The sequence below is a fragment of the Schistocerca serialis genome, chromosome 4 (assembly GCF_023864345.2).
Source record: "Schistocerca serialis cubense isolate TAMUIC-IGC-003099 chromosome 4, iqSchSeri2.2, whole genome shotgun sequence".
NCBI lineage: Eukaryota > Metazoa > Arthropoda > Insecta > Orthoptera > Acrididae > Schistocerca > Schistocerca serialis.
The window spans coordinates 795293238-795316391 of NC_064641.1; the positions used below are offsets into that span (position 1 = coordinate 795293238).

The 23154-nt window shown below is 38.3% G+C and overlaps 1 protein-coding gene across 1 annotated transcript in view; it reads right to left on the reverse strand.

The window, feature by feature from the left end:
• Positions 1-281: 281 nt before the first annotated feature.
• The window catches only part of LOC126473383 (xylosyltransferase oxt), a 100996-nt gene continuing 78123 nt past the window's right edge, over positions 282-23154 (reverse strand). Inside the window, exons 13-16 of the mRNA XM_050100391.1 lie at positions 22724-22878; positions 15774-15944; positions 11889-12059; positions 282-5403 (exon numbers count right to left, since the gene is read on the reverse strand). Of these exons, the coding sequence (XP_049956348.1) occupies positions 5400-5403; positions 11889-12059; positions 15774-15944; positions 22724-22878 (501 nt within the window). The 3' untranslated portion in view covers positions 282-5399. The remainder of the gene's footprint in view (positions 5404-11888; positions 12060-15773; positions 15945-22723; positions 22879-23154) is intronic.

Sequence of the window (23154 nt, forward strand, 5' to 3'; positions counted from 1 at the left end):
CACAGGACGGGTTGGGCAGCACATGCCTCTCCGGATCCCGGCTCCGAGGGACAGGCATTTAGCGCAGGTAGCTGGATAGTTAAAGAGATGTTACTATTAAGTAAGTGAACATTTTATTAGGACAATTGAAGTGCTGTGCACATAGCCAATGTGGAATCTTGTTTTGTATGATCATGACACACAAATAACCATTTTTAATACCTTAATATGTGCACTGCCTGAAATTATTAAAGCAATATATTTAAGTGTAAGGAAAGGAACTAATAAATAATTAAGATATATTTATAGTGAAGTTGTTCTTTTATGAGCATTTATTAAAATACATATGTATGAAAAATGTCAGTTTTTTCATTTGTATAAATTACATTTATGTACTTGAATATAAAACATATTAATTTCCCATAATGTACAATAAATCACATGACAGTCTCATACATTCAACAGTCATCATCAGATCACAAATAATTTAAACATTCTTATCAAAACTTTAAAGACTTTAAATGAATAATACAATACATAAAATCGACATTTAATGTCTTGCAGTATGAAAGCTGTATGGCACTGAAAAAATGGCTATGACTAAGGAACACTCATTCTATACTAGTTCTGAGTAACAAATGTCACATAACATGCTAAATAAAAACCAACATATTGGGTGTGATATTCAAAACAATAGTAAGTCCCAAATCATCTGTCTCATATAAAATTATCAGTACTTCATATATATTCCTTGATAACAGTAGACAACTCCCTGATGTACACAATAAAACATTTTTTATATAATGAAAGAGAAATATGTCTCTGTGCTGAATATATACATGAAATATTTAAGTTTTGCACATGGAAAAAGTGAAAAGGTGACTTTAGGCCTTGAGATGCACATGAATACAAGTAATATAGCCAGAATAACTGCCTGACTACATCAATACATCTCATTCTTTAAAATATGTTAAAGATGTCTGATATTTTCTTGTGATTCTTAAGGTGAGAGCAGAGGAAAATGGTATTCAATGGAAAACATATTTGGTACTTATGAAAACAGTAATCAGCCGAGGACGTTGTTTTCATTGAGGAACATCAAAATTCTTTTTCTGCGCTGCACAACCACAAAATCATGCTAGTCTGGAGAACGTGCCACAGTTATCTCTTAATCATTTGACTGCTATAAATAAGAAAACTAACTTGATGGAAACTATGACATTTATAGTGTTTTGAATTAGATATGCACATCTCTTTAATGGTAGTTGGCAGATGTTTCCCTCACACAGCTGCTACTATTTGTTTATGGAAGTTGGAAATTTAAATTCAGCTTTTACTACAAACATAACAAGAACCAAGGTACTAAAACTTTGTTTCCCAAAAAATTAGTATGCATTGATAACTTGCAAAACCCATTTGAAGTGTTACTTGCATGTTTTGTAACAATGTAATTATAATAACAGAAAAACAGCTACAGTCATCTTTCCTATCAATATTTTGGTCTTCCTCAGTGACTGATTACATTTAAAAGAAGTTTCTGCTGTGGCAAAGAACTACTTTTATTATTGATCAAGTGGGAGAGGCAACTGAATGCTTATGATGGAGCACAGGCCAGCACTTACCTCAAAGTCCTAAATGGTGGCAAGCACAGATGAAGAATGGATATGTCAGCTAAGTTACTGAACTGCCATTATCATTCAGAACCGTTAAGTATAATCAGAAGACAAGTTCTGATAACTGTTAGTAGCTCTGAGGAAAAGCTAAAACCTAAGCCCTCCATTCTGTTTCTGTTAGTGTCTGCCACTTGACAATTAACCATTAAAATTATAATGATTATTTATTTCAGTCACAGCTGCAAAACAATAAATGTGATGGTGATTGGTTTTGGCCATTAGGTTATTTTAATGTTGACACAGTGATTTGACACTCACAATGTGTTAAACAGTAACCAACCAGTCAAAATTTGATGATGGTCACCTAACCGCTGAAACTAGTGATGATCACCTGTATCTTTTGCAACTGTGACTGAAATAAATGATTCATTATAATTCATTAATATTTGCTGTATCCCTTGAAACAACATCTCTGCTCTTATAAAATGCTGAGGGTGGTTAGTGGTCTATCATTGTAATACTTTTGGCACTGACTTGATGTGAGAATTAATACAAAAAGTTCAGCCAATCAGTTATTAAGGAGATTCATCTGAAGCTCTGCTTCATATTAATTACAAAATGATAACTGTGGAGCAAAATCTCTGATATACTTCTCTCCTAGATGATCTTCACCCTAGTAGGATTTTTAGCACCTTGTAATGAGTTCAATCTGAACAAACACACTTATAACCAGGCCATTTATCTGGGTGGCTCAAACACAGTTTTGCAATAAAATAATCATGTAAGACAGAATATCACGTGAGAAAGACAAAGTCTGAGTTGCAGATTCAGTGCACAAAGGAATGCATTAATTTCTGATCCAGATCTTCTCGCGTCACAGAATTATCTTCAAATGACAGATTGGCTCACATGAAAAGGTTCTGATGTGTTTAGGAAATAAAATATTTTTCTCTATAAGTGAAAACTACATGAAGACCAGGTTCGAACCTAGACAGGGAACAGATTATCTGACAGACTGATACTTCTCTGTGGGTTGTTTGGTATATGTATTTAGGTGATTTGGGATTACACAGTATTCATCTGTTAAAGGCCAATGTAAACAATAAAACTTGTCTGTCAAATTCACTGTTTGGTTTCTCGAACAAATGCACAACACAGCAAACAATCTGATGTCACTTTTTAAGCAGTGTCATGCTGTAGTATCGTGTCATGAAATATTTTGACACTGGTGGGCAACGTACACGATGCAATGTAAGATACACACTTTAAATCCCTGAAATCTCTTCCAGTTGCCAGATATCTCCCGGTTACAGACAACAAATACATGCATAAGCAGTCGAAACTGTTTGTCAAATTGGCCATAATCAAACTTTCTCTCAAATATGTCAAATGAAGCATAAATTTGACAAACACACCAAACGAAACACCAGAGTGGCAAATAATGTGAAACTTGACAAAATTTTTAATCATCTATGTGGGCCATTAAGAAGATGTAACTTACTTTTTTTTGCTGTAAAACATTGCTCAATTCTATATTGAATAAATTGAGGAAAAAAACATTTGCAAAGTATTAGCACAGCTTAAAAAATCAAAGAAAAGTTGACGGAAAGTCTACTGTTTAGAGCCACGGGTCCCTTCATCTGTCAAAAAATATACAGTGAAACATCTATATAACGTTTTTCAAGGGACCACAAATTTTGAACACTGTATAGAGGAAAACACTATAAAGAGGAAGGCTTCCAAATAATAATTATAGGGCATTACTGAAGATCGGGATACCACTAGTCAGCTTTGACAAATGGTGCCATAGATGACATTTTAAATTTTCACAACACTGTAATATGATATTCATTTCAAATGATCAACGTATCAAATGATTAGTTTTTTGTAATTAAAACATGGGGCCCGGTAGGTGGATGGGTGAAAGTAAATGGCGCCAAAAACATCGCAAGCAGAATGTGTGTCACATGTCACGTGACCAGGTTCTTCCGCTGACATATGAAACACGCTGAGCATGGGCTTTCCGAGCCCGGTGCAAACTGTGAATCCACAGAACGGAAAACGATGCGTCTACATCCAGTCACTTAAACGTTATAAAGAGGTAAATAATTGACCAGGGTTCCAAAAGTATGAGCGTTACATGGAGGAAATTGTAACACAGAGGAAACACAGTAAAGAGGAAAATTTAACATTGGTTATATGGGCTTTTAGTCGGGACCGAAAAAAACAGATGTAACATAGAGGAAAACATTATATGGAGGAACGTTATAAAGAGGTTTCACTGTAATTGATTAGAGGAAACTCTACAATCCAACAAACTGGTTTCCTTCTGATCCTATTCTGCTGTCTTGATCCCAGGTATCAGGCTTAATTTCCTATTTAAGTGCTGAATAGTTCTGTTTTCCCTCTTACTGAATGAGGAAAAATGCTGGTTATGAAAACTATTATTGTTGTCAACCTTTTTGTGTGTCCACCTACTGTCACACAGTAAAAAGAAGATTCTGCTATCTTCATTAAATCCTGTGCTATGTAGTGCCTTATTTGATTAAGTCATAAGGCATTCATTGAGTTAATATCAGTGATTTTAACGCTGCTACTATTGTGTCAGCACCAGATTTCATCCTCTCTATTCTCCCATCAATATAATGATGTATTTGTCCATCTCTGTGACTGAGTGATCAGTGCAGCTGGCTGCCATGCAGGAGGGCCCAAGTTTTAATCCCATCCAAGTTGTAGATTTTTAGCTGCTCAGGGCCTGAGTGTTGTGTTGTCATCATCATCATCATCAATGTGCAAATCACCAATGTGGCATCAAATAAAAAGATCTGCACTAGGCAGCCAAACAACCCCAGGTTGGGTCTCCCGGCCAATAATGCCATATGATCATTTCATTTTAATGATGTATTCATTATCTATCACCAACTATCTGTTTCTAATGACCTTGTCATTGAAAGAACATTAAATCTAAACCAATTTCCTTCTTCTCATTTCAACATCTAAGGATGTGCAAGGCTTTCTCTCTGATATGTTATCAGGAATCTGAAATCAGATTATCAGCTAATATAAGGAGCCTACAAGGATCACAACAAATACCATGCTCAGTGCAAAGGTAGTATCCGTAGGGTTATAGGAAACTGAAAAAAATATCTGCAGTTTTATGTTATTTTTTAAGGCATTCATGAATTATGACTGATTTATATACTGTATATATATATATTCAGCACAATGAGGAATTAACTTTTGTAGTCAGATTTTTAATGTTCTCCATTAACAGTAAAGATCAACAAACTTACACAGTAAGTACATAACATATTCACCAAATCAACATTCAGCTATGAGCTTCATGTTGGATTTGATGATTATTACTTCTTTGAATTAATACTTTATACACCCCTTCAAAATACGGTACAGATTTACATAGGAGCAGTTCATGAAATCTGACATATATACATGTACAATGAGCACCGGTCATATGTTGATGTTTTATCACAAAACATTTCATGAATTAATAGAAAACTTTTATTGTAAACTATCTTATATGTAATCTGAGCAAAGCTAAACTCAAGTAGTGGATATCACATGGTACAGAAATATGGCATTTCAAATTTATCTTTAAAATTTTTGTATAACAATGACCATTTAAAAATCAAACAGACATTAAAGCTTTCATTTTGTATATGATTGCCTGTCAAATATTTAAATGGCTTTAGAAGGAGATTCTTAAATAGTGGAATGACTTCTCAGTATTGCTTTTGAATGTCATGTTGATCACAAATTTGAAATATATCTAAAAAGTAACCCCAGTCATCACCTGTAACAAAAGAGAATAAATATCTATCAATCAGCTTTTCTCGACTTTATTTAAATCTAATTATTACTCAAAAACCATATTAGTTAAGTGTTCATCTGTGTAATGACATAATCATGCAATGTAACAGAGCAACATTATAAAAGCCAGGCACTTAAGAGTGAATTGTAGAGTAGTCATGTAGATGTAGATACAACTTTTGGTCAATGAATATGAATTCACTGTCTCATCATCAAATTAATAGGTGCAAATTGCAGCTGGTAAAATAATGTAGTAGTGAGACATGTTAACAAAACACGGAACCAAAGCACAATCCTATCCTCTACAATATGTGCATGCTGCCTGCGATTAACATCTCACCCATTTTGACCTAAATGTATGTTTCGGCTATCATATTTCCAATTTTTAATGTCATCATCATCTTACTTACGAAGGTTAGACATGTGCCTGTACCATCCCCACATCATTTCCTTGGGCAACCTGTGTCTATCCATCCCCTCAGGTTGTAGTTCAGCATTTCTAGGGGGCATCTTATTTTTCATTGAAGTCACACTTTTTTTCTCCGGTGTCTATTTAGTTACTTCCTCATTAACAGCAAGCACTTTCCCCTTATATGAAACATTTTCATTCTTTATTAAATCTCTTCTCGTGTAGCCTTCACTCGCTTCACAAATCTCATGACTACTGTTTGTATTTTGCTGTAATTTTTCTTTTAATTTATGCAACTTTCACTTCCATAAAACAGTATCACCACATTTCTATACAACTTAAATTTCTGTATCTGTATCAAGTTTTGTAATTAAGTGTTCTGTTTATAGTTCTACATATTACTTGAAATTTGTGCAGTTTCTCATCTAATCATAGCTCATGATTCACTCAGATATTTAAAATCAGATAACTGTTCAATTACTTTCTTGTTAATTACTATTTTCAACTGGGCCTTTACTTCCGAGTGTAAAGAAATAGTCTGCATTACAGACTCCCGGACTTGCCTATTTGGAGGATAGTTTACTTTAATTATACAGCAATTTTTGCTGTCCCCTTACTTACACAGTAATTCTCATTCACAAAATAAAATACCTGGTAATAAATTCAAAATTGGGGGCAGACTAGCGCAATGTAAAAACAGCACATTTACATAATCAATGAAAGGAGTACAGGTAACAAATCACCGTATAGTTAAGGCACTGAAACATGAACAAGACTGAGAATGTTCTACATCTACATCAACATTTATACTCCGCAAGCCACCCAACAGTGTGTGGCGGAGGGCACTTTACGTGCCACTGTCATTACCTCCCTTTCCTGTTCCAGTCACGTATAGTTCACAGGAAGAACGACTGCCGGAAAGCCTCCGTGCGGGCTCCAATCTCTCTAATTTTACATTCGTGAACTCCTCGGGAGGTATAAGTAGGGGGAAGCAATATATTCGATACCTCATCCAGAAACGCACCCTCTTGAAATCTGGACAGCAAGCTACACCGCGATGCAGAGTGCCTTTCTTGCAGAGTCTGCCACTTGAGTTTACTAAACATCTCCGTAACGCTATCACGCTTACCAAATAACCCTGTGACGAAACGCGCCGCTCTTCTTTGGATCTTCTCTATCTCCTCCGTCAACCCGACCTGGTACGGATCCCACACTGATGAGCAATACTCAAGTATAGGTCGAACAAGTGTTTTGTAAGCCACCTCCTTTGTTGATGGACTACATTTTCTAAGGACTCTCCCAATGAAGCTCAACCTGGTATCCACCTTACCAACAATTAATTTTATATGATCATTCCACTTCAAATCGTTCCGCACGCATACTCCCAGATATTTTACAGAAGTAACTGCTACCAGTGTTTCTTCCGCTATCATATAATCAAACAATAAAGGATCCTTCTTTCTATGTATTCGCAATACATTACATTTGTCTATGTTAAGGGTCAGTTGCCACTCCCTGCACCAAGTGCCTATCAGCTGCAGATCTTCCTGCATTTCGCTGCAATTTTCTAATGCTGCAACTTCTCTGTATACTACAGCATCATCCGTGAAAAGCCGCATGGAACTTCCGACACTATCTACTAGGTCATTTATATATATATATATATTGTGAAAAGCAATGGTCCCATAACACTCCCCTGTGGCACGCCAGGGGTTACCTTAACGTCTGTAGACGTCTCTCCATTGAGAACAACATGCTGTGTTCTGTATGCTAAAAACTCTTCAATCCAGCCACACAGCTGGTCTGATATTCCGTAGGCTCTTACTTTGTTTATCATGCGACAGTGTGGAACTGTATCGAACACCTACCGGAAGTCAAGGAAAATAGCATCTACCTGGGAGCCTGTATCTAATATTTTCTCAGTCTCATGAACAAATAAAGCAAGTTGGGTCTCACATGATCGCTGTTTCCAGAATCCATGTTGATTCCTACAGAGTAGGTTCTGGGTTTGCAGAAACGACATGATATGTGAGCAAAAAACATGTTCTAAAATTCTACAACAGATCGACGTCAGAGATATAGGTCTATAGTTTTGCGCTTCTGCTTGACGACCCTTCTTGGAGACTGGGACTACCTGTGCTCTTTTCCAATCATTTGGAACCTTTGGTTCCTCTAGAGACTTGCGGTACACGGCTGTTAGAAGGGGGGCAAGCTCTTTCGCGTACTCTGTGTAGAATCGAATGGGTATTCTGTCAGGTCCAGTGGACTTCCCTCTGTTGAGTGATTCCAGTTGCTTTTCTATTCCTTGGACACTGATATCGATGTCAGCCATTTTTTCGTTTGTGCGAGGATTTAGAGAAGGAACTGCAGTGCGGTCTTCCTCTGTGAAACAGCTTTGGAAAAAGGTGTTCAGTATTTCAGCTTTACGCGTGTCATCCTCTGTTTCAATGCCATCATCATCTCGGAGTGTCTGGATATGCTGTTTCGAGCCACTTATTGATTTAACGTAAGACCAGAACTTCCTAGGATTTTCTGTCAAGTCGGTATACAGAATTTTATTTTCGAATTCACTGAACGCTTCATGCATAGTCTTCCTTATGCTAACTTTGACATTGTTTAGCTTCTGTTTGTCTGAGAGGTTTTGGCTGCGTTTCAACTTGCAGTGAAGCTCTCTTTGCTTTCGCAGTAGTTTCCTAACTTTGTTGTTGAACCATGGTGGGTTTTACCCGTCCCTCACAGTTTTACTCGGCAGGTATCTGTGTAAAACGCATTTTACGATTGCCTTGAACTTTTTCGATAAACACTCAACACTGTCAGTATCAGAACAGAAATTTTCGTTTTCATCTGTTAGGTAGTCTGAAATCTGCCTTCTACTACTCTTGCTAAACAGATAAATCTTCCTCCCTTTTTTTATATTCCTATTTACTTCCATATTCAGGGATGCTGCAACGGCCTTATGATCACTGATTCCCTGTTCTGCGCTTACAGAGTCGAAAAGTTCGGGTCTGTTTGTTATCAGTAGGTCCAAGATGTTACCTCCACAGTCGGTTCTCTGTTTAATTGCTCGAGGTAATTTTCAGATAGTGCACTCAGTATAATGTCACTCGATGCTCTGTCCCTACCACCTGTCCTAAGCATCTAAGTGTCCAAGTCTATATCTGGTAAATTGAAATCTCCACCTAAGACTATAACATGCTGAGAAAATTTATGTGAAATGAATTCCAGATTTTCTCTCCGTTGTTCTGCCACTAATGCTGCTGAGTTGGGAGGTCGGTAAAAGGAGCCAATTAATAACCTAGATCGGTTGTTGAGTGTAACCTCCACCCATAATAATTCACAGGAACTATCCACTTCTATTTCACTACAGGATAAACTACTACTAACAGCGACAAACACGCAACCACCGGTTGCATGCAATCTATCCTTTCTAAGCACCGTCTGTGCCTTTGTAAAAATTTCGGCAGAATTTATCTCTGGCTTAAGCCAGCTTTCCGTACCTATAACAATTTCAGCTTCGGTGCTTTCTATCAGCGCTTGAAGTTCTGGTACTTTACCGATGCAGCTTCGACAGTTTACAATTACAATACCATTTGCTGCTTGGTCCCTGCATGTCCTGACTTTGCCCCGCACCCTTTGAGTCTGTTGCCCTTTCTGTACTTGCCCGAGGCCATCTAACCTAAAAAACCGCCCAGTCCACGCCACACAACCCCTGCTACCCGTGTAGCCGCCTGCTGTGTGTAGAGGACTCCTGACCTATCCAGCGGAACCCTAAACCCTACCACCCTATGACGCAAGTCGAGGAACCTGCAGCCCACACGGACACAGAACCGTCTCAGCCTCTGATTCAGACCCTCCACTCAGCTCTGTACCAAAGGTCCACAGTCAGTCCTGTCGACGATGCTGCAGATGGTGAGCTGTGTTTTCATCCCACTACCGAAACTGGCAGTCTTCACCAAATCAGATAGCTGCCGGAAGCCAGAGAGGATTTCCTCCGATCCATAGTGACACACATCATTGGTGCCAACATGAGCGACCACCTGTAGATGGGTGCACCCTTCATGGCATCCGGAAGGACCCTTTCCACATCAGGAATGACTCCCCCCCGGTATGCACATGGAGTGCACATTGGTTTTCTTCCCCTCTCTTCCTGCCATATCCCTAAGGGGCCCCATTACATGCCTGACGTTGGAGCTCCCAACTACCAGTAAGCCCACCCTCTGCGACCGCCCGGATCTTGCAGACTGAGGGGCAACCTCTGGAACAGGACAAGCAGCCATGTCCGGCAGAAGATCAGTATCAGCCGGAGACAGAGCCTGAAACTGGTTCGTCAGACAAACTGGAGAGGCCTTCCATTCAGCTCTCCGGAATGTCTTTCGCCCCCTGCCACACCTCGAGACGATCTCCCACTCTACCACGGGTGAGGGGTCAGCCTCAATGTGAGCAGTATCCCGGGCAGCCACAGCCGTAGTCCGATCGGAGGATGCATGGGACGAGCTGGCCGTCCCCGACAAACCCCCATCCGGACCCCCACAGTGATGCCCATTGGCAACAGCTTCAAGCTGCATGACCGAAGCCAACACTGCCTGAAGCTGGGAGCAAAGGGATGCCAACTCAGCCCGCATCCGAACACAGCAGTCACAGTCCCTATCTATGCTAAAAACTGTTGTGCAAAGAACGTCTGAACTAATCTGCAGGGCACAAACAATTCGACACAAAATTTAAACGGTTATTAAAATACAAGGTTGTCTAGTAAATGCAGTAATGCTGCTACTTGCGCACTGCTGACACACTGCTCGACAGCAGAAGGAGACAACGCGATTTTACACTATTCAGGTACTAGAGCGCAATGCTACAACTCTCAAATACTATAATACGCCTGAAATTTATGAATGAAACAATGCAAGTACCCAAAAACACGCAAAGAAATTAAGAATTAAACTATGTAACAAATAAGTAAGCTAGGAGTATACGACTTGCTGCTGGCAGCTGCTTATCCAACGGCGGCAGGGAGCTTTTGGATGATTCCTTCTTCAGAACTATAGAACACACTATCACACACGTACCTACACACATACCATATCCTGGATGACTACATTTTGCCAGCTCTGCTGCTCAACTGGGATGAGTGTTTGTGTCAAGTGAAGTGGGTGGGAGGAGACAGAAAGTGGATAGTGGGCGTAGGGTTTGGGACAAATGGCTGGGAGGAAGAGGCCGCAGAAGCAGAAGATAGGAATGTGCACCAGTGAAATCATTCTAATTGCAGGCAGTGAACATACATTGTTCCTGTAAATAAATATGGTATGGGAAGTTCTGGCAGAATGTAAATAATAATAATAATAATAATAATAATAATAATAATAATAATAATAATAATAATAATAATAAAGTGTTGAGTCAATGATATGCACACAAAAAAGAATGCACACTTGCTAGTTTTTGGACAAATCCTTTTTTGATGTAGAGCATGCAACCTCTCCCCCCCCCCCCCCCCCCCCCCCCCCCCACACCTCTCTCTCTCTCTCTCTCTCTCTCTCTCACACACACACATTTCCGGCATTCCTGCATTGTGTAATTAGTGTGTGTTGGTGCATGTGAGCACAAAGATTTCATTCTTTTACACGTGACTGTCAACAACTCAATGCTTCTATTATTGGATGATTTGTCACTTTCATGTCTAAATTATTTGCTCATGTAAATATTACTTTATACTAGCTGTTTATTTTATTGTTAACAATGATCTGAAAGATATTTGGAGTATTCTTCTTACATATCAATTATCTGCAGTTCAGAATAATAATTTTAGAGACATTGAAAAGTAAGCATACCCTTTGAAATTACACAAGCATGGAGAACTTTTGTAACTATTCTCACAGACTCCTATGATGTAAAATTCGATAGTATGCTCTTCTTCACCTGAACATATGTTACGTGTAGTGCACTGTTACAAATAACTTTAACCTTACTGCTGATTATGATCTGTGCTCATATGCTTGTGTAAATTCCCCTTAAGCAAGTCATGAAAAAGCCTATGTCGCACATTACAGTCACTGACACTTTACCTGTGCAGTCGACCCGTTGCAGGCTCAATAGTTGTGATACTAGACTTTGGGTCAGGAGACAGTGAGCTCCAAAAAGTTGCAGCACAAGGTTCTATTTGCAAATTCCCACAGAGTAGTGCATCAGGTCGTCTCTGCATTGTGTCGACACACTTGTCCAAAATTTTATAGAATCTGTAAAGCACAACAGCACAGTATTAAGAAAAAAGTAAACATTCTAAACTGTGGCAGCAAAAATTAATGTCATAGTTAAAAGTAAGCATGCCCGGGCTGTAATATATCTAGAATGTACGTAAATGGTGCATTTTTTGGGTCTCTTAACTAAAAGCAGGTGGTGCTATTAGCTATCACTTAACATCTTGGGGGATGAAATATAAATCAAATGAGATGTGTAAAGAAAGTGAAAAAAGTATTTATTAGTTTGCTGATCTAATACTCAAGTTACAAGTTTAGAAACTACTTAAGATCATATCGAATTTGGATTATCTATTACTGAATTGTTTTCCTGTGAAATGTCCTATGGATAATCATATTATTTCTCTCTATCCTTTATAGAACTAAAAACTAAACAAATTTGATGTGGAAATTAAAGAAATAGTCATTAGGTCCAAAGTTGACAGAAAATTCTAGGGGAACCACAGTACAAAATGATACATAATATGCAGATTTATTAAAATTTATAAATTAATTAAATATGATATTGGGACACTATTTCACGTAAAGTGTAAAGACCTTCCACAGTTTTAAATTTTCTATTCTGTTCTTTTGTTTTTGTCTTGTAGAAGCAATACATAAAATGATTTGTTGCTGTTTACCATTTATTCCTATTTTGAACATATCTCTTCAACTATTAATTCCTGTGCCCCATATCCTTGATAATCTGAGCTGTGTATTACAGTATTTGTCTTCTGCAATTTTTCCTTTTAACTGTTCCACCTTCCCACATATATAGATATTGCAATACTAGGATCATTTCAAAAGTTCTGTACACTGTAAGACAGAACTGAAGAAAATAATGTATTTTACTAAATACCTTTACAGGTCTTCAATATAATCTCCATTCTTGCTTATGACACCTTCTCAACATTTTGGCAACTTCTGTAATGCATATAAGGCACCTTCATTGTTGAGCTGTCTGATTACTTGCATCACCTCACTGGAAGCATCATCGATTGCAGCAAAACATTTTCAATGGAGTTGTTCCTACAATTTGGAAAACAAATTGAAGACCGGTGGGCTCATATCAGGACTGTACGGTGGGTGTCGAGCATTTCTCTCACTGGTAGGGCAATATGTAGTCTTGCATTATTGTGTAAAATGAGGACACCAGCATGTCAGGCATTCTTTGGAGAATTTTCAGGTGCAAAACATTTTATACAAACAGTCTGTAGCATGTGCCTATTACAGACATCCCATAGGACACACTATTTGTAGCTATTACTCCATTCATGTCATACGCTCTTACTCCACACATGATTGTTGGCAGTGAGATTTTATCAGGCATGGGTATTTCGAACTTTTCCATTGTGACAACTGAGACTACAGTTCTGGCTCAAAATCTTGTATCCAGGTTTCATCAAGTGCAACTATCTTTTCAGAAACTGTTCTCCTTCTGTTCAATAAAGTTGAAGCAATTCTTGTGAGATTCTTTTGCAATCTACTTTCTACTCTTCACTCAGGTCATTTGGAACCCATCTGGCAGCAACTTTTATCATGTTTAACTTTACAGTTGTGATTCTGTAAAGTGAAGTGATTGACATTCTGGCCTCAAATGCAATTTTCTCACATTTTTTGTCAACCCTCTCTCAAAATGTCATTAACAGTAACCTGAGAGGTCCAGCCTGTTGCAGTTCATGGCCCTCCAATTGTTGGGTTGTCCTCAGTGCTTACCCAACCTTCACAGAAATGAGGAGATCATCTTGCTTCTGTGCTATGATCCACTGAACTATTCCCATACAGATTTTGATGCAGGAACACTAGTCACTACATGTAGTCCATCTTGACTTGGTTTCAGTTTCCATTTTAAAATTGAATTACTCAAGCCATGCCATAGCCACACAAACCAGCCTCAGTTCTCATTCACAACTGACACGAATTTCAACATGATCATGCCATGTGCATTGTTTGACCCTCATACATAAATTCAAAGCACATCTCTTCTGTTATTAAGGGTTTCCCATAGACTTCTTTACTCACCTATTCTCCATAATATTTGTCCACTTCTTGCTACTGCTGTCGGCTTAAAATTTAACATTTACCTTAGCATTAGCTGCATCTCATGTAGTTTTAGTTTCTACTGCAATGCCACTGGTGAACCTTTGCACTAGTGCACACTCCCCATAAACATTCCACTGAGAATTGTTCCTTCAGTGTTTCTTCAACATTGAAATTAAACAGTAGAACAATTAAGTGCAACGATGTTTCCCATTCTTATCAACATAAGTGTAAACTCATGACAAAATTATTTCAGAATCAGTAGCTTATATACTGTGTGCTGGGCTGGAATATGTACACATACTGAACTGTAGTATATATTAAACACTCCAATATGCATCATTAACAACAATATGGAAAAAATACATTACTACTCACTACACAGAGCAGGCGTTAAGTCACAGGTAGGCACAATGAAAAAGACTGCTAAAATATTAAGCTATCGGCCAAAGTCCTTCCAAAATAGAAAACACACACACACACACACACACACACACACACACACACACACACACACACACACATATTCACAACTGACACGCTCATGGCCACTGTCTCGAGGCACTGGAGTCAGTCAGGCTCCAGCACCTGGAGACATTGGCCATGAGTGACTGAGTAGGTTGTGAATGTGTGTATGTGTTTTCAATTTCATAAGAAGGATTTTGTCCGAGAGCTTAATATCCTTTTACATTGTGCCTGTCTGTGACTCAATGCTTCCTTTATGTGGTGAGCAGCAATCTATTCTTTCCATATTATTGTTATTCCATCCAGGACTTTCCATTATTTGATTTTGTATACAATATTAGTCCTCTCAGCAACAATGTTTTACAAATTTCCTTCCATTAACATTGCTTTCAGCTACTTCGTATTTCCCATTGTTTTAATTCCTAAGCAACTTAAACAGTTAATTCCCATCCACAACCTACAAATTGCTTCATTTTCTTTTTTGTCATTAGCTTGATGAAATTATTTACTTTCCCATGACCTGTTGCCTTTGTCTGATGTTTCTTATCTCAAATTACTTTCTAGTTTATGTTTCACTTCTCTTCTAGTTAAGCAACCTCTATGGTTTCCTGCAATGGTACCTCTTATTACACTTCACTACAATGCACTTCATAGTGGCTTGTGGGGTACAAGTATCTTTAAACTTCTAGTGCTACACACACTGCTACTGCAGATAATTTTCTCTTGAGGAATTCCTAACCAGAAACCCAAATTCAGACATAATAAGCCTCCATTTTTAAACTCTTTTGGTAGGGATGAGCTATTAAGAAAACTACTTATTCCAAATGTCCTCATGCCATTGACAGGAAAACTAACATTTAACCTGGAATATTAAATTTTAGTTAAAACACCAAGAGATTATTCAAAAGTTTGCTTATAGATATTGTGACAGCCAGTACCTTTACATTGGTAGTTAAATATGCTAATCAGTGGACTGTAAAAAATGATTTACTAAGATTACAACTCATGTGAAAAGTAATAAGGTTTGTCTTATCTCAGTCAAAGACTAATGTAGAATGTGACAATGATAAGAGGATGCACTCAACAATGCCATCTACAAACTACTGAACTTCTCATTTTGAAACATGAAAATAATTGCGTGGAGTTGAAGGGGAGTCTTGGGCAGGGAACAGCAGGTTGTGTTTGTAGGAATTTAAAGCAAAAACTCACTTTGTAGTAAGCGAATCAATCCATTCCCTCAGATCAAGCCCAAATCGACGAGCATTGGTTACACTTCTTCTCTGCAGACTGGCCCTTTCTTCAGAGCTCAAGATCAGATGTTTGTCCCACTCAGAGCCTTCATCAACACTAAATATTTGAGGAGGTCCATTATGAATAAACCTGGAAAATACCACAACTCAGAAGCTTTCAGTATATGAATTCTTTGGCACTCATCATCTAAAACCTCCGTATGTACTTCTATGAAACTGTCAACTATAAATAAATGCAGCAAGGCCAAATAACGTAACATGTCATTTGTAGATTATAATTCTGTTATCAGCACTTGTTACTACACAATTAAAGCTATCTTTAGTTAAGCACAAAATTAAAATGTCCTTTTCACTAACTTTTTTTATTTTTTAAAATTTATTTTTTAACAAACCATCCAGATATCCCACTTAAGTGATTTGAAGTGTAGTGGCCCCACCCGACATCCACTATGGTAATCCAATAGTTGGTGTAACATTACTGTTGACCACTGTGGCCCCTCTATCTGGGAGGGCACTGGTCTTCAGAAGGGCCTTCTGTCAGGACCATGCCAAAAAAGACATATAAGAAACTTCAGGGCTGGTCTGAGTCAGTTACAATGTAATTTGTGAAGTGGTCAGTAAGTGGAGAGTGGGCTGTGTTTGTCATAGACAGAATCTAGATATGGCTTGGACTGGACTTTGCTTTTTAATACAGAGATAAGTTAGCTTGCACTGTTTCTGATGAGAACCCTGTGTTTGTCTCATTGTAAATAAACCAGGGCAAATCCATGCTAGGATGCTGCTGTCATATGTAGAAAAAAGATTTGAGGGCACCTAGCATTTACACAGTGGAACTTCCCATTCTCAATTAACTCATCAACAACAACAGGTGTCAGTTTTGTTGGATAATAATCCTTGTTTGTTATGAACGAAAGACAGGTATTAGAGCACATATGTTTTTTATCACAAGCCAAGTGAGGTTAAAAGAAATAAAACACACAAAACTTAAAGGTAATTTAAGAATTACTTACACAAAGCTCCTTGTGGATGTTAAAAAAACATGGTCTTTAAACAAATTTTACACTGAATGGGAAGTCGATAAACACAACTCTGATACAATGATAACACAGGTGTGCCTGGAGACAGATTAAAATATGATCCACTAACAATGAGACAAAAAAAAAAAAAAAAAAAAAAAAAAAAAAAGGATGAAAAATTACTTCACAGGTGTAAAGCTGGACCTCTGTGTGCAACAAGCAAAATATTTTAGCAAATGATCATGGTAACTTCATCTGGTCACTGCTGAACTGTTCATCATGCATGCCATTAGCAACGGAAGACACACACATTACAAGATTTGTCCCAATAATTACGTCACGAGTCCGGACAACATACAACCTTTAAAATGATTCCACCTTTTGCCAGTGTTACCTAAAACAGAAGGCATCTCTCTACCCAAGTGGATCACAGTGCTCTTTTACAAATATATATAAAAAAAAAATCCATTGAAAATTTTTAACACTAAAGCTGATACAGCATAAGTGCAACTACTGTCACCCAACAGCCCTCTCCCCTCCCCCTCTCCCCTGGAGATGACCATAAGCCAAAGAGCAAGTCTCTATTAATATTCTTGTTAGTTTGACATCTTTTCCTCTGAGTAACACTCACTCCACCACAGCCTAATGGTTGGCTTCTTGTGGGGTATTACCTTAGATGTGCATCTATACTCCACAAGCCACCTTTCACAACATGATTTATGCACTTTCCTGTTCCAATTGTGAGTGGTTAATGGGAAGAACAATTATCGGTTAATTTAACAGCACAGCCCTTTGTGATGCACAATGTCTATCTTGTAGAATCTCCCGCTGAAGTTTGATGAACATTTCCATGATGTTCTCCCACCAACTAAATGAACCTATGAGTTCTACTCATAATTCACTATTTCCTCTGTTAAACCTGCCTACTGAGGGTCCCAGACTGATGAGAAATACTAAAAAATCAGTTGAATGAGAGTTTTGTAAGCTACCTTGTTCATGAGAGTAAAGGCTCTTCCAACAAATCTCTGTCTGACATTTTTATGTGGTCAATCACACTTTCGACCATTCTGATGGTTACTCCCAGATATGTTTTGATTGTTTTTGAATTCAGTGATTGACTGCCAATAATATGATCGAACAATAATGAATCTTTCTGCCATTTTATGCTCAATATGTTACATTTGTTTATGTTGAAGATGAATCTTCAGGCCCTGCACCAAGCATCTACCCTCGATACACCGAACATTTACTGTCTCCACACCTTCTTGCTTTTCACTGCACTTTCCTGGAGTTCCAGCTTTCCTATATAAAACAGAACCAGCCACAAAAAGCTTCACAGAGCTTCTGTGAACACATCACAGCTCTGTATCAGTCCCTTGTGGTACTCTCAGCCTGATCATTTCACCCAATTAAGAACAACAGGTCAAGTTTTATCTGCTGGAAAGTCCTGAACCCGCTCACAAAGTTTGTCCAGTATTCTGTAAGTTTGTATGTTGCTCCCTAGGTGACAGTTCAAAGCTGTACTGAATGACTTCCAGAAGTCAAGGAGCATGGTATAAACCTGTCCACTGTTATCTACTGCCCTCCAGATCTCACGGAGGAGCAGAGCAAGTTGAGTTTCACAAACCATCATTATTCCCATAGGGGAAGTTTTCATTTTAGAACAACAAAATAATATAGGCCTGTAATTATGTGCACCTGTTTGAAACACTCTTCAAAACAAAATGACACATGCCTTTTTTCAATCACTTGCAACCCTTCATTGCTCCAGAGATCTACATTAAACTCCTACTTTCGCATAATAGATATAGAATAATAAAGGTATCTCATCAGTTTCAGTTTCCTTTTCTCAGCTTGATAATTTCAGTCTATTTTTTATTTTGTAGATACTTATCTCAGTACCTCATTTAGGGGTTTTTGCAAGACTGAAAAGAGCCATATTACAATTTTCGGCAGTGAAACAATTTTTAAAGCCCAATTCAGTGGTTCAACCTTCTCCTTGTCATTTTCAGTTTCAATGCCAGCATTATTACTGAGTGACTGTATATATGATTGGATACATTTTCTGACTTTACAAAAGACTTCTTTGGAATTTTCATCAGATCAAAATTTTGCTTTTGAATTCACTGAACACTTAATAATTTGTTCTCCTTACTCTTATTTTGGTTTTGTTTAGCTTTTCCTTTAAAACTGTGATGAAGCTCACTTTGCTTTCACAGCAATTCTGTAACACAACTATTGAATCAGAGATCGCCTTTATCATCACCCATCTCTAATCCCTCACAACCTTGGTACGTGCATATATTTCTGTACCATACTGAAAAATTTGTACTTTTGAATTTTATCCTTTTTCATGCACATCTCTGTCTCCTGAAAAGAAAGGTTGATGCTAACTAGACATGTAACCTAAAAAGTGTATCATGCCACACTTGCCAAGCAAAAATAACTATCTTATGGTCACCAATTCCCTTCCCTATGGTAACTGACTCAAAAAGTTCAGGTCTGTTAGTTACTAGGAGATTCCCTTCAAGAGTCAGTTCTCTAACTAACTGCTCAAAGTAATTCCTTGAACTGATGTTCGGGAAAATTTCACACGAATCTCTGTGCCTGGCACAAGTTTTAATCATGTTAATCTCCCTCTCTATTGCTGCCAAGTTGAAAACTCCTCCTGTTACAATAATATGATAAGGAAATTTACAAGCAATATTCTACAGATTTTCTCACAAGCATTCTGCCCCTACAGCTTTTGAAGCACTTGATTTATAAAAGTATCTTATTACCAAGTTTGACTCATGTCTGAATCTTGATCCAGACAGTTTTGAATTTGAGATCTTTAATAAACTGACGAGATATTATTGAATACTTAATGCTAATAAATATGTTGCCATCACTGATGTGCATTCTATCCTTCCAATGTGGATTTCACTGCTGGCTACAACCAGTTTCCTCTCTTAATACTAAGTGAGCAATATAAATGTGAGGTTATTCCTAGGAGTTTACCATGGTTGTTCCCCCAGTTAACTTTACCATGTTATCATTTCCACTTTCTGAACTACAAGAAAAAAAAATGTTTGCTGTTATTAAGCTGTCTGATTCACTCTGATTTTAGAATTAATGGTCAAGCCTCTGGATAAGTAGCTCCAATATAAGAAAATCTGCATGTGCACAACACACATGAGTGGCTACTTTTTCTGTCTTGCATGCCTGACTCATTGAAAGGACCCTATAATCTCCATCTGATTCTGGAGGTCAAGAACTCTACATAAAAGACCACCACAGAACCATCTGAGCCTCTGGTTTAAGCCACCACCTACCAGCAAGCCAGAGTGCCATGACTTGTCCTGGGTACAATCATGACCTGTGCCTCCCCCATGTCTGTGGGATTAGCTGTTTTGATGAATTCGGTCAGCCACCTCAAAAAACAGGGAACGGCTTCTGAAATGCATTTAATAGCACTGGCAGAGCCTCCTTCACATCTTGGACAAGACCTCCTGGTAAACATACTGAGTACCCACTGGCTTGTAAACATACTGAGTACACACTGGCCTTCTTTTGGCCAACCTACCAATTATTATATGAGGGGTTCCATTACCCCATAACACTGGAGCTCTCAATGATTAACATATTTACTCTCTATCCAACAGACAGTACATCCTGTATATTATATTCAATCATCTTTCAGGTGTACATCTCGGACAGTACTCGTTCTTCTTCTGATATTTTAGCTAATAACCTTAGTGCCATCTTCAAACTGAGTTGCTAGTGGAAATGAAACCATGTGACACAATACACAATATTCTGACAATGACAGTGTTCTACGATCCAATGATTTAAAACCAACTGCTTTTATTTTTCATAGTTCTTTGCTATGGCTTTCTCTCCTCATGGCTGTGTACACAGGGTCACTTTTGAGCTATTATTTGTGCAATGCTACTCAAATTTCTCATTAATCTGCCTGGTACACAAACTGTCATTCTGGGTGCAGGTGTGAGCACTAACATTTACTTCTTTCAAGTTTATTTACAGGTGCAAGTATTTCTGCCAACTTTCGTCATCTACACCTGCATAGAGTACCAGGGCCATGGCCAAAGAGGTTGTAAAGCTTGAAGGCTGCATAGCATTTAACATCATTTTGCTTTATCACAGGGGACTTTAAAGATTCTTCCCAGCTCTCAAATCTTTTGCTCCTCGGTGTATGGCCACCACTCATGCTCCACATATGCTGATCAACCCAGCAGTTTATACACTCCTGTAGAGATGTACATGTGGATTGAGTTCCATAAGCTGATGACTAACATATATCACAACTCATCATCATCATCATCATCATCATATAATACACAGTTTCCTGCTATTGACAGTGTCTGCTCGGAACACAAGACTCTCCATCTTCTTTGGTTTTCCCACAACCTGTCTGTTACTACTCTGGCCACGACTTCTCTCTTCTGAACACTTTCTTCCACTGCTTACGCACTTGTTTCTTGAACCTGCCTTTGTATCTTGCCTTCTATCTTCATATTGTGCATCTTCTTAGGCACCCTCTTTTCATTTACTCTTTCCTTGGGGCCATACCATTTTTATATTTTTCCCCCTCAATTTTCTCTTGTAGAGCAAAGTAGATTCTGTGAGAAAGTTCAGTGGTGTGTATATCTAGCCTCCGTGTGTTCTGGCCATGCAGGTGAGATGCCATTAAAAATAATGCCACAATTTTTTTCTAAAATGATGTTTACTTGCTTCATTACATTTTGTATTTACATGAAAGTTGTGTGTTACTATTCTTCATGTAACTCTTTCACATTTATATTAATGATGTTGTAGTATGTCACAAAATCCTTACAGAATACGAGGATGTTTTGCAATTCACAAAGAAATGGTAGAGTTACCTACACTCTTTATTGTAGATAATCTCTTAGCCTGTTGAGCTGTAGCAGACTTGATTAGAATTCTTTGCAAAGGTTTGAGGGACTTGATATTCATTCTATCCTCTTTTAACAAAAATGGGAATGGCTGTTATTCAATACTACCTTCTTCTCACTAAACAACAGTAAATTGAATGTAACATGGTGGTATCCTGCTACTAGTCTTTGTTCTATTGAAGGCAGGAGAGCTTCCCAGTACAGCCCTTTCTTCCAGGAGTGCTAGTTTTGCAAGTTTTGCAGGAGAGATTCTGTGAATCTTGGAAGGTAGGAGACAAGATACTGGCAGAATTAAAGCTGTGGGAATGGGTCACGAGTCATGCTTAGGTAGCTCAGTTGGTAGAGCACCTGCCCACAAAAGGCAAAGGTCCAGAGTTTGAGTCTTGGTCTGGCACACAGTTTTAATCTGCCAGAAAGTTTCACAACCCTACTGTTGGATAAAGGCAGATACCCCGCCTCCCTGGTGGTCCACACAAGCTATTGGGAGTATTAGGTAAGTTATCATTGGTTTCATGGGATTCCCATGAGAAGTGGTTGTTACAAAAGTCAAGTCAATTAACCCTGCCCACCTAAGCAAGCCTCATTCAACCAATGACTGTTCTGCCTCAATAGTGATGCATTCCACAGCAGTGTAGCATGCCTTGTGTTCAATATTATTATTATTATTATTATTTAAAGGTATGATTATCGTCACAAACCGGGCAGTTAAGGTAAGATCCCATTCTACATGGCACACAATTTTCCATCGTCACACATAGGGGTGGTCGCTGAGGCATCGGCGCAATATATTAGCACAGATGACTGGTATGACTGGTGCCTTTGACCAGCCCCCTGGTTGGTAATCCAGGTTTGTCAAGACTAGCTGAGTTCCTGAAGTGCACGTCACTATGCGTGACCCACAAGAAAGCTGTGGTGTATTGCATGTCACAGAAATGACAACCATTACCCCCCTAAAATACTGTGTTTGATTTACTCACCCTGCTTGCTGCTGACTCACTGGCACGCCTGATACAAATTCTAGTGGCATAACAACAAATTCTGTTTGGACTAATGGAGAATCCTTGTGTAACAGCTTCACTTTCCATGCACCTGGAAGAAGTGGGTCTCGAAGTGTTGGTTTCACTGAACCAGTCTGCAAAATACAATAATACAAAATTTATGAATAGAAATTAATAATAAACACTATTTGGATAAACAATAAGCTACAACTTTTACATTACAGTGGTTGTAATATCAAAACGATGGTTGATTAACATCGTTTCACATGTTAGTAAAGTAAAGCTTCCTTGACCCAAATGATGTGAACATCACAGTGCTTTAATAGCCATGATCCTATTGGAGATGGTATGTTCTTGCCTTTCTCCAACCTTTGATTTGGCTTGCCCAGTCAATTCTACAGGAACTTGCA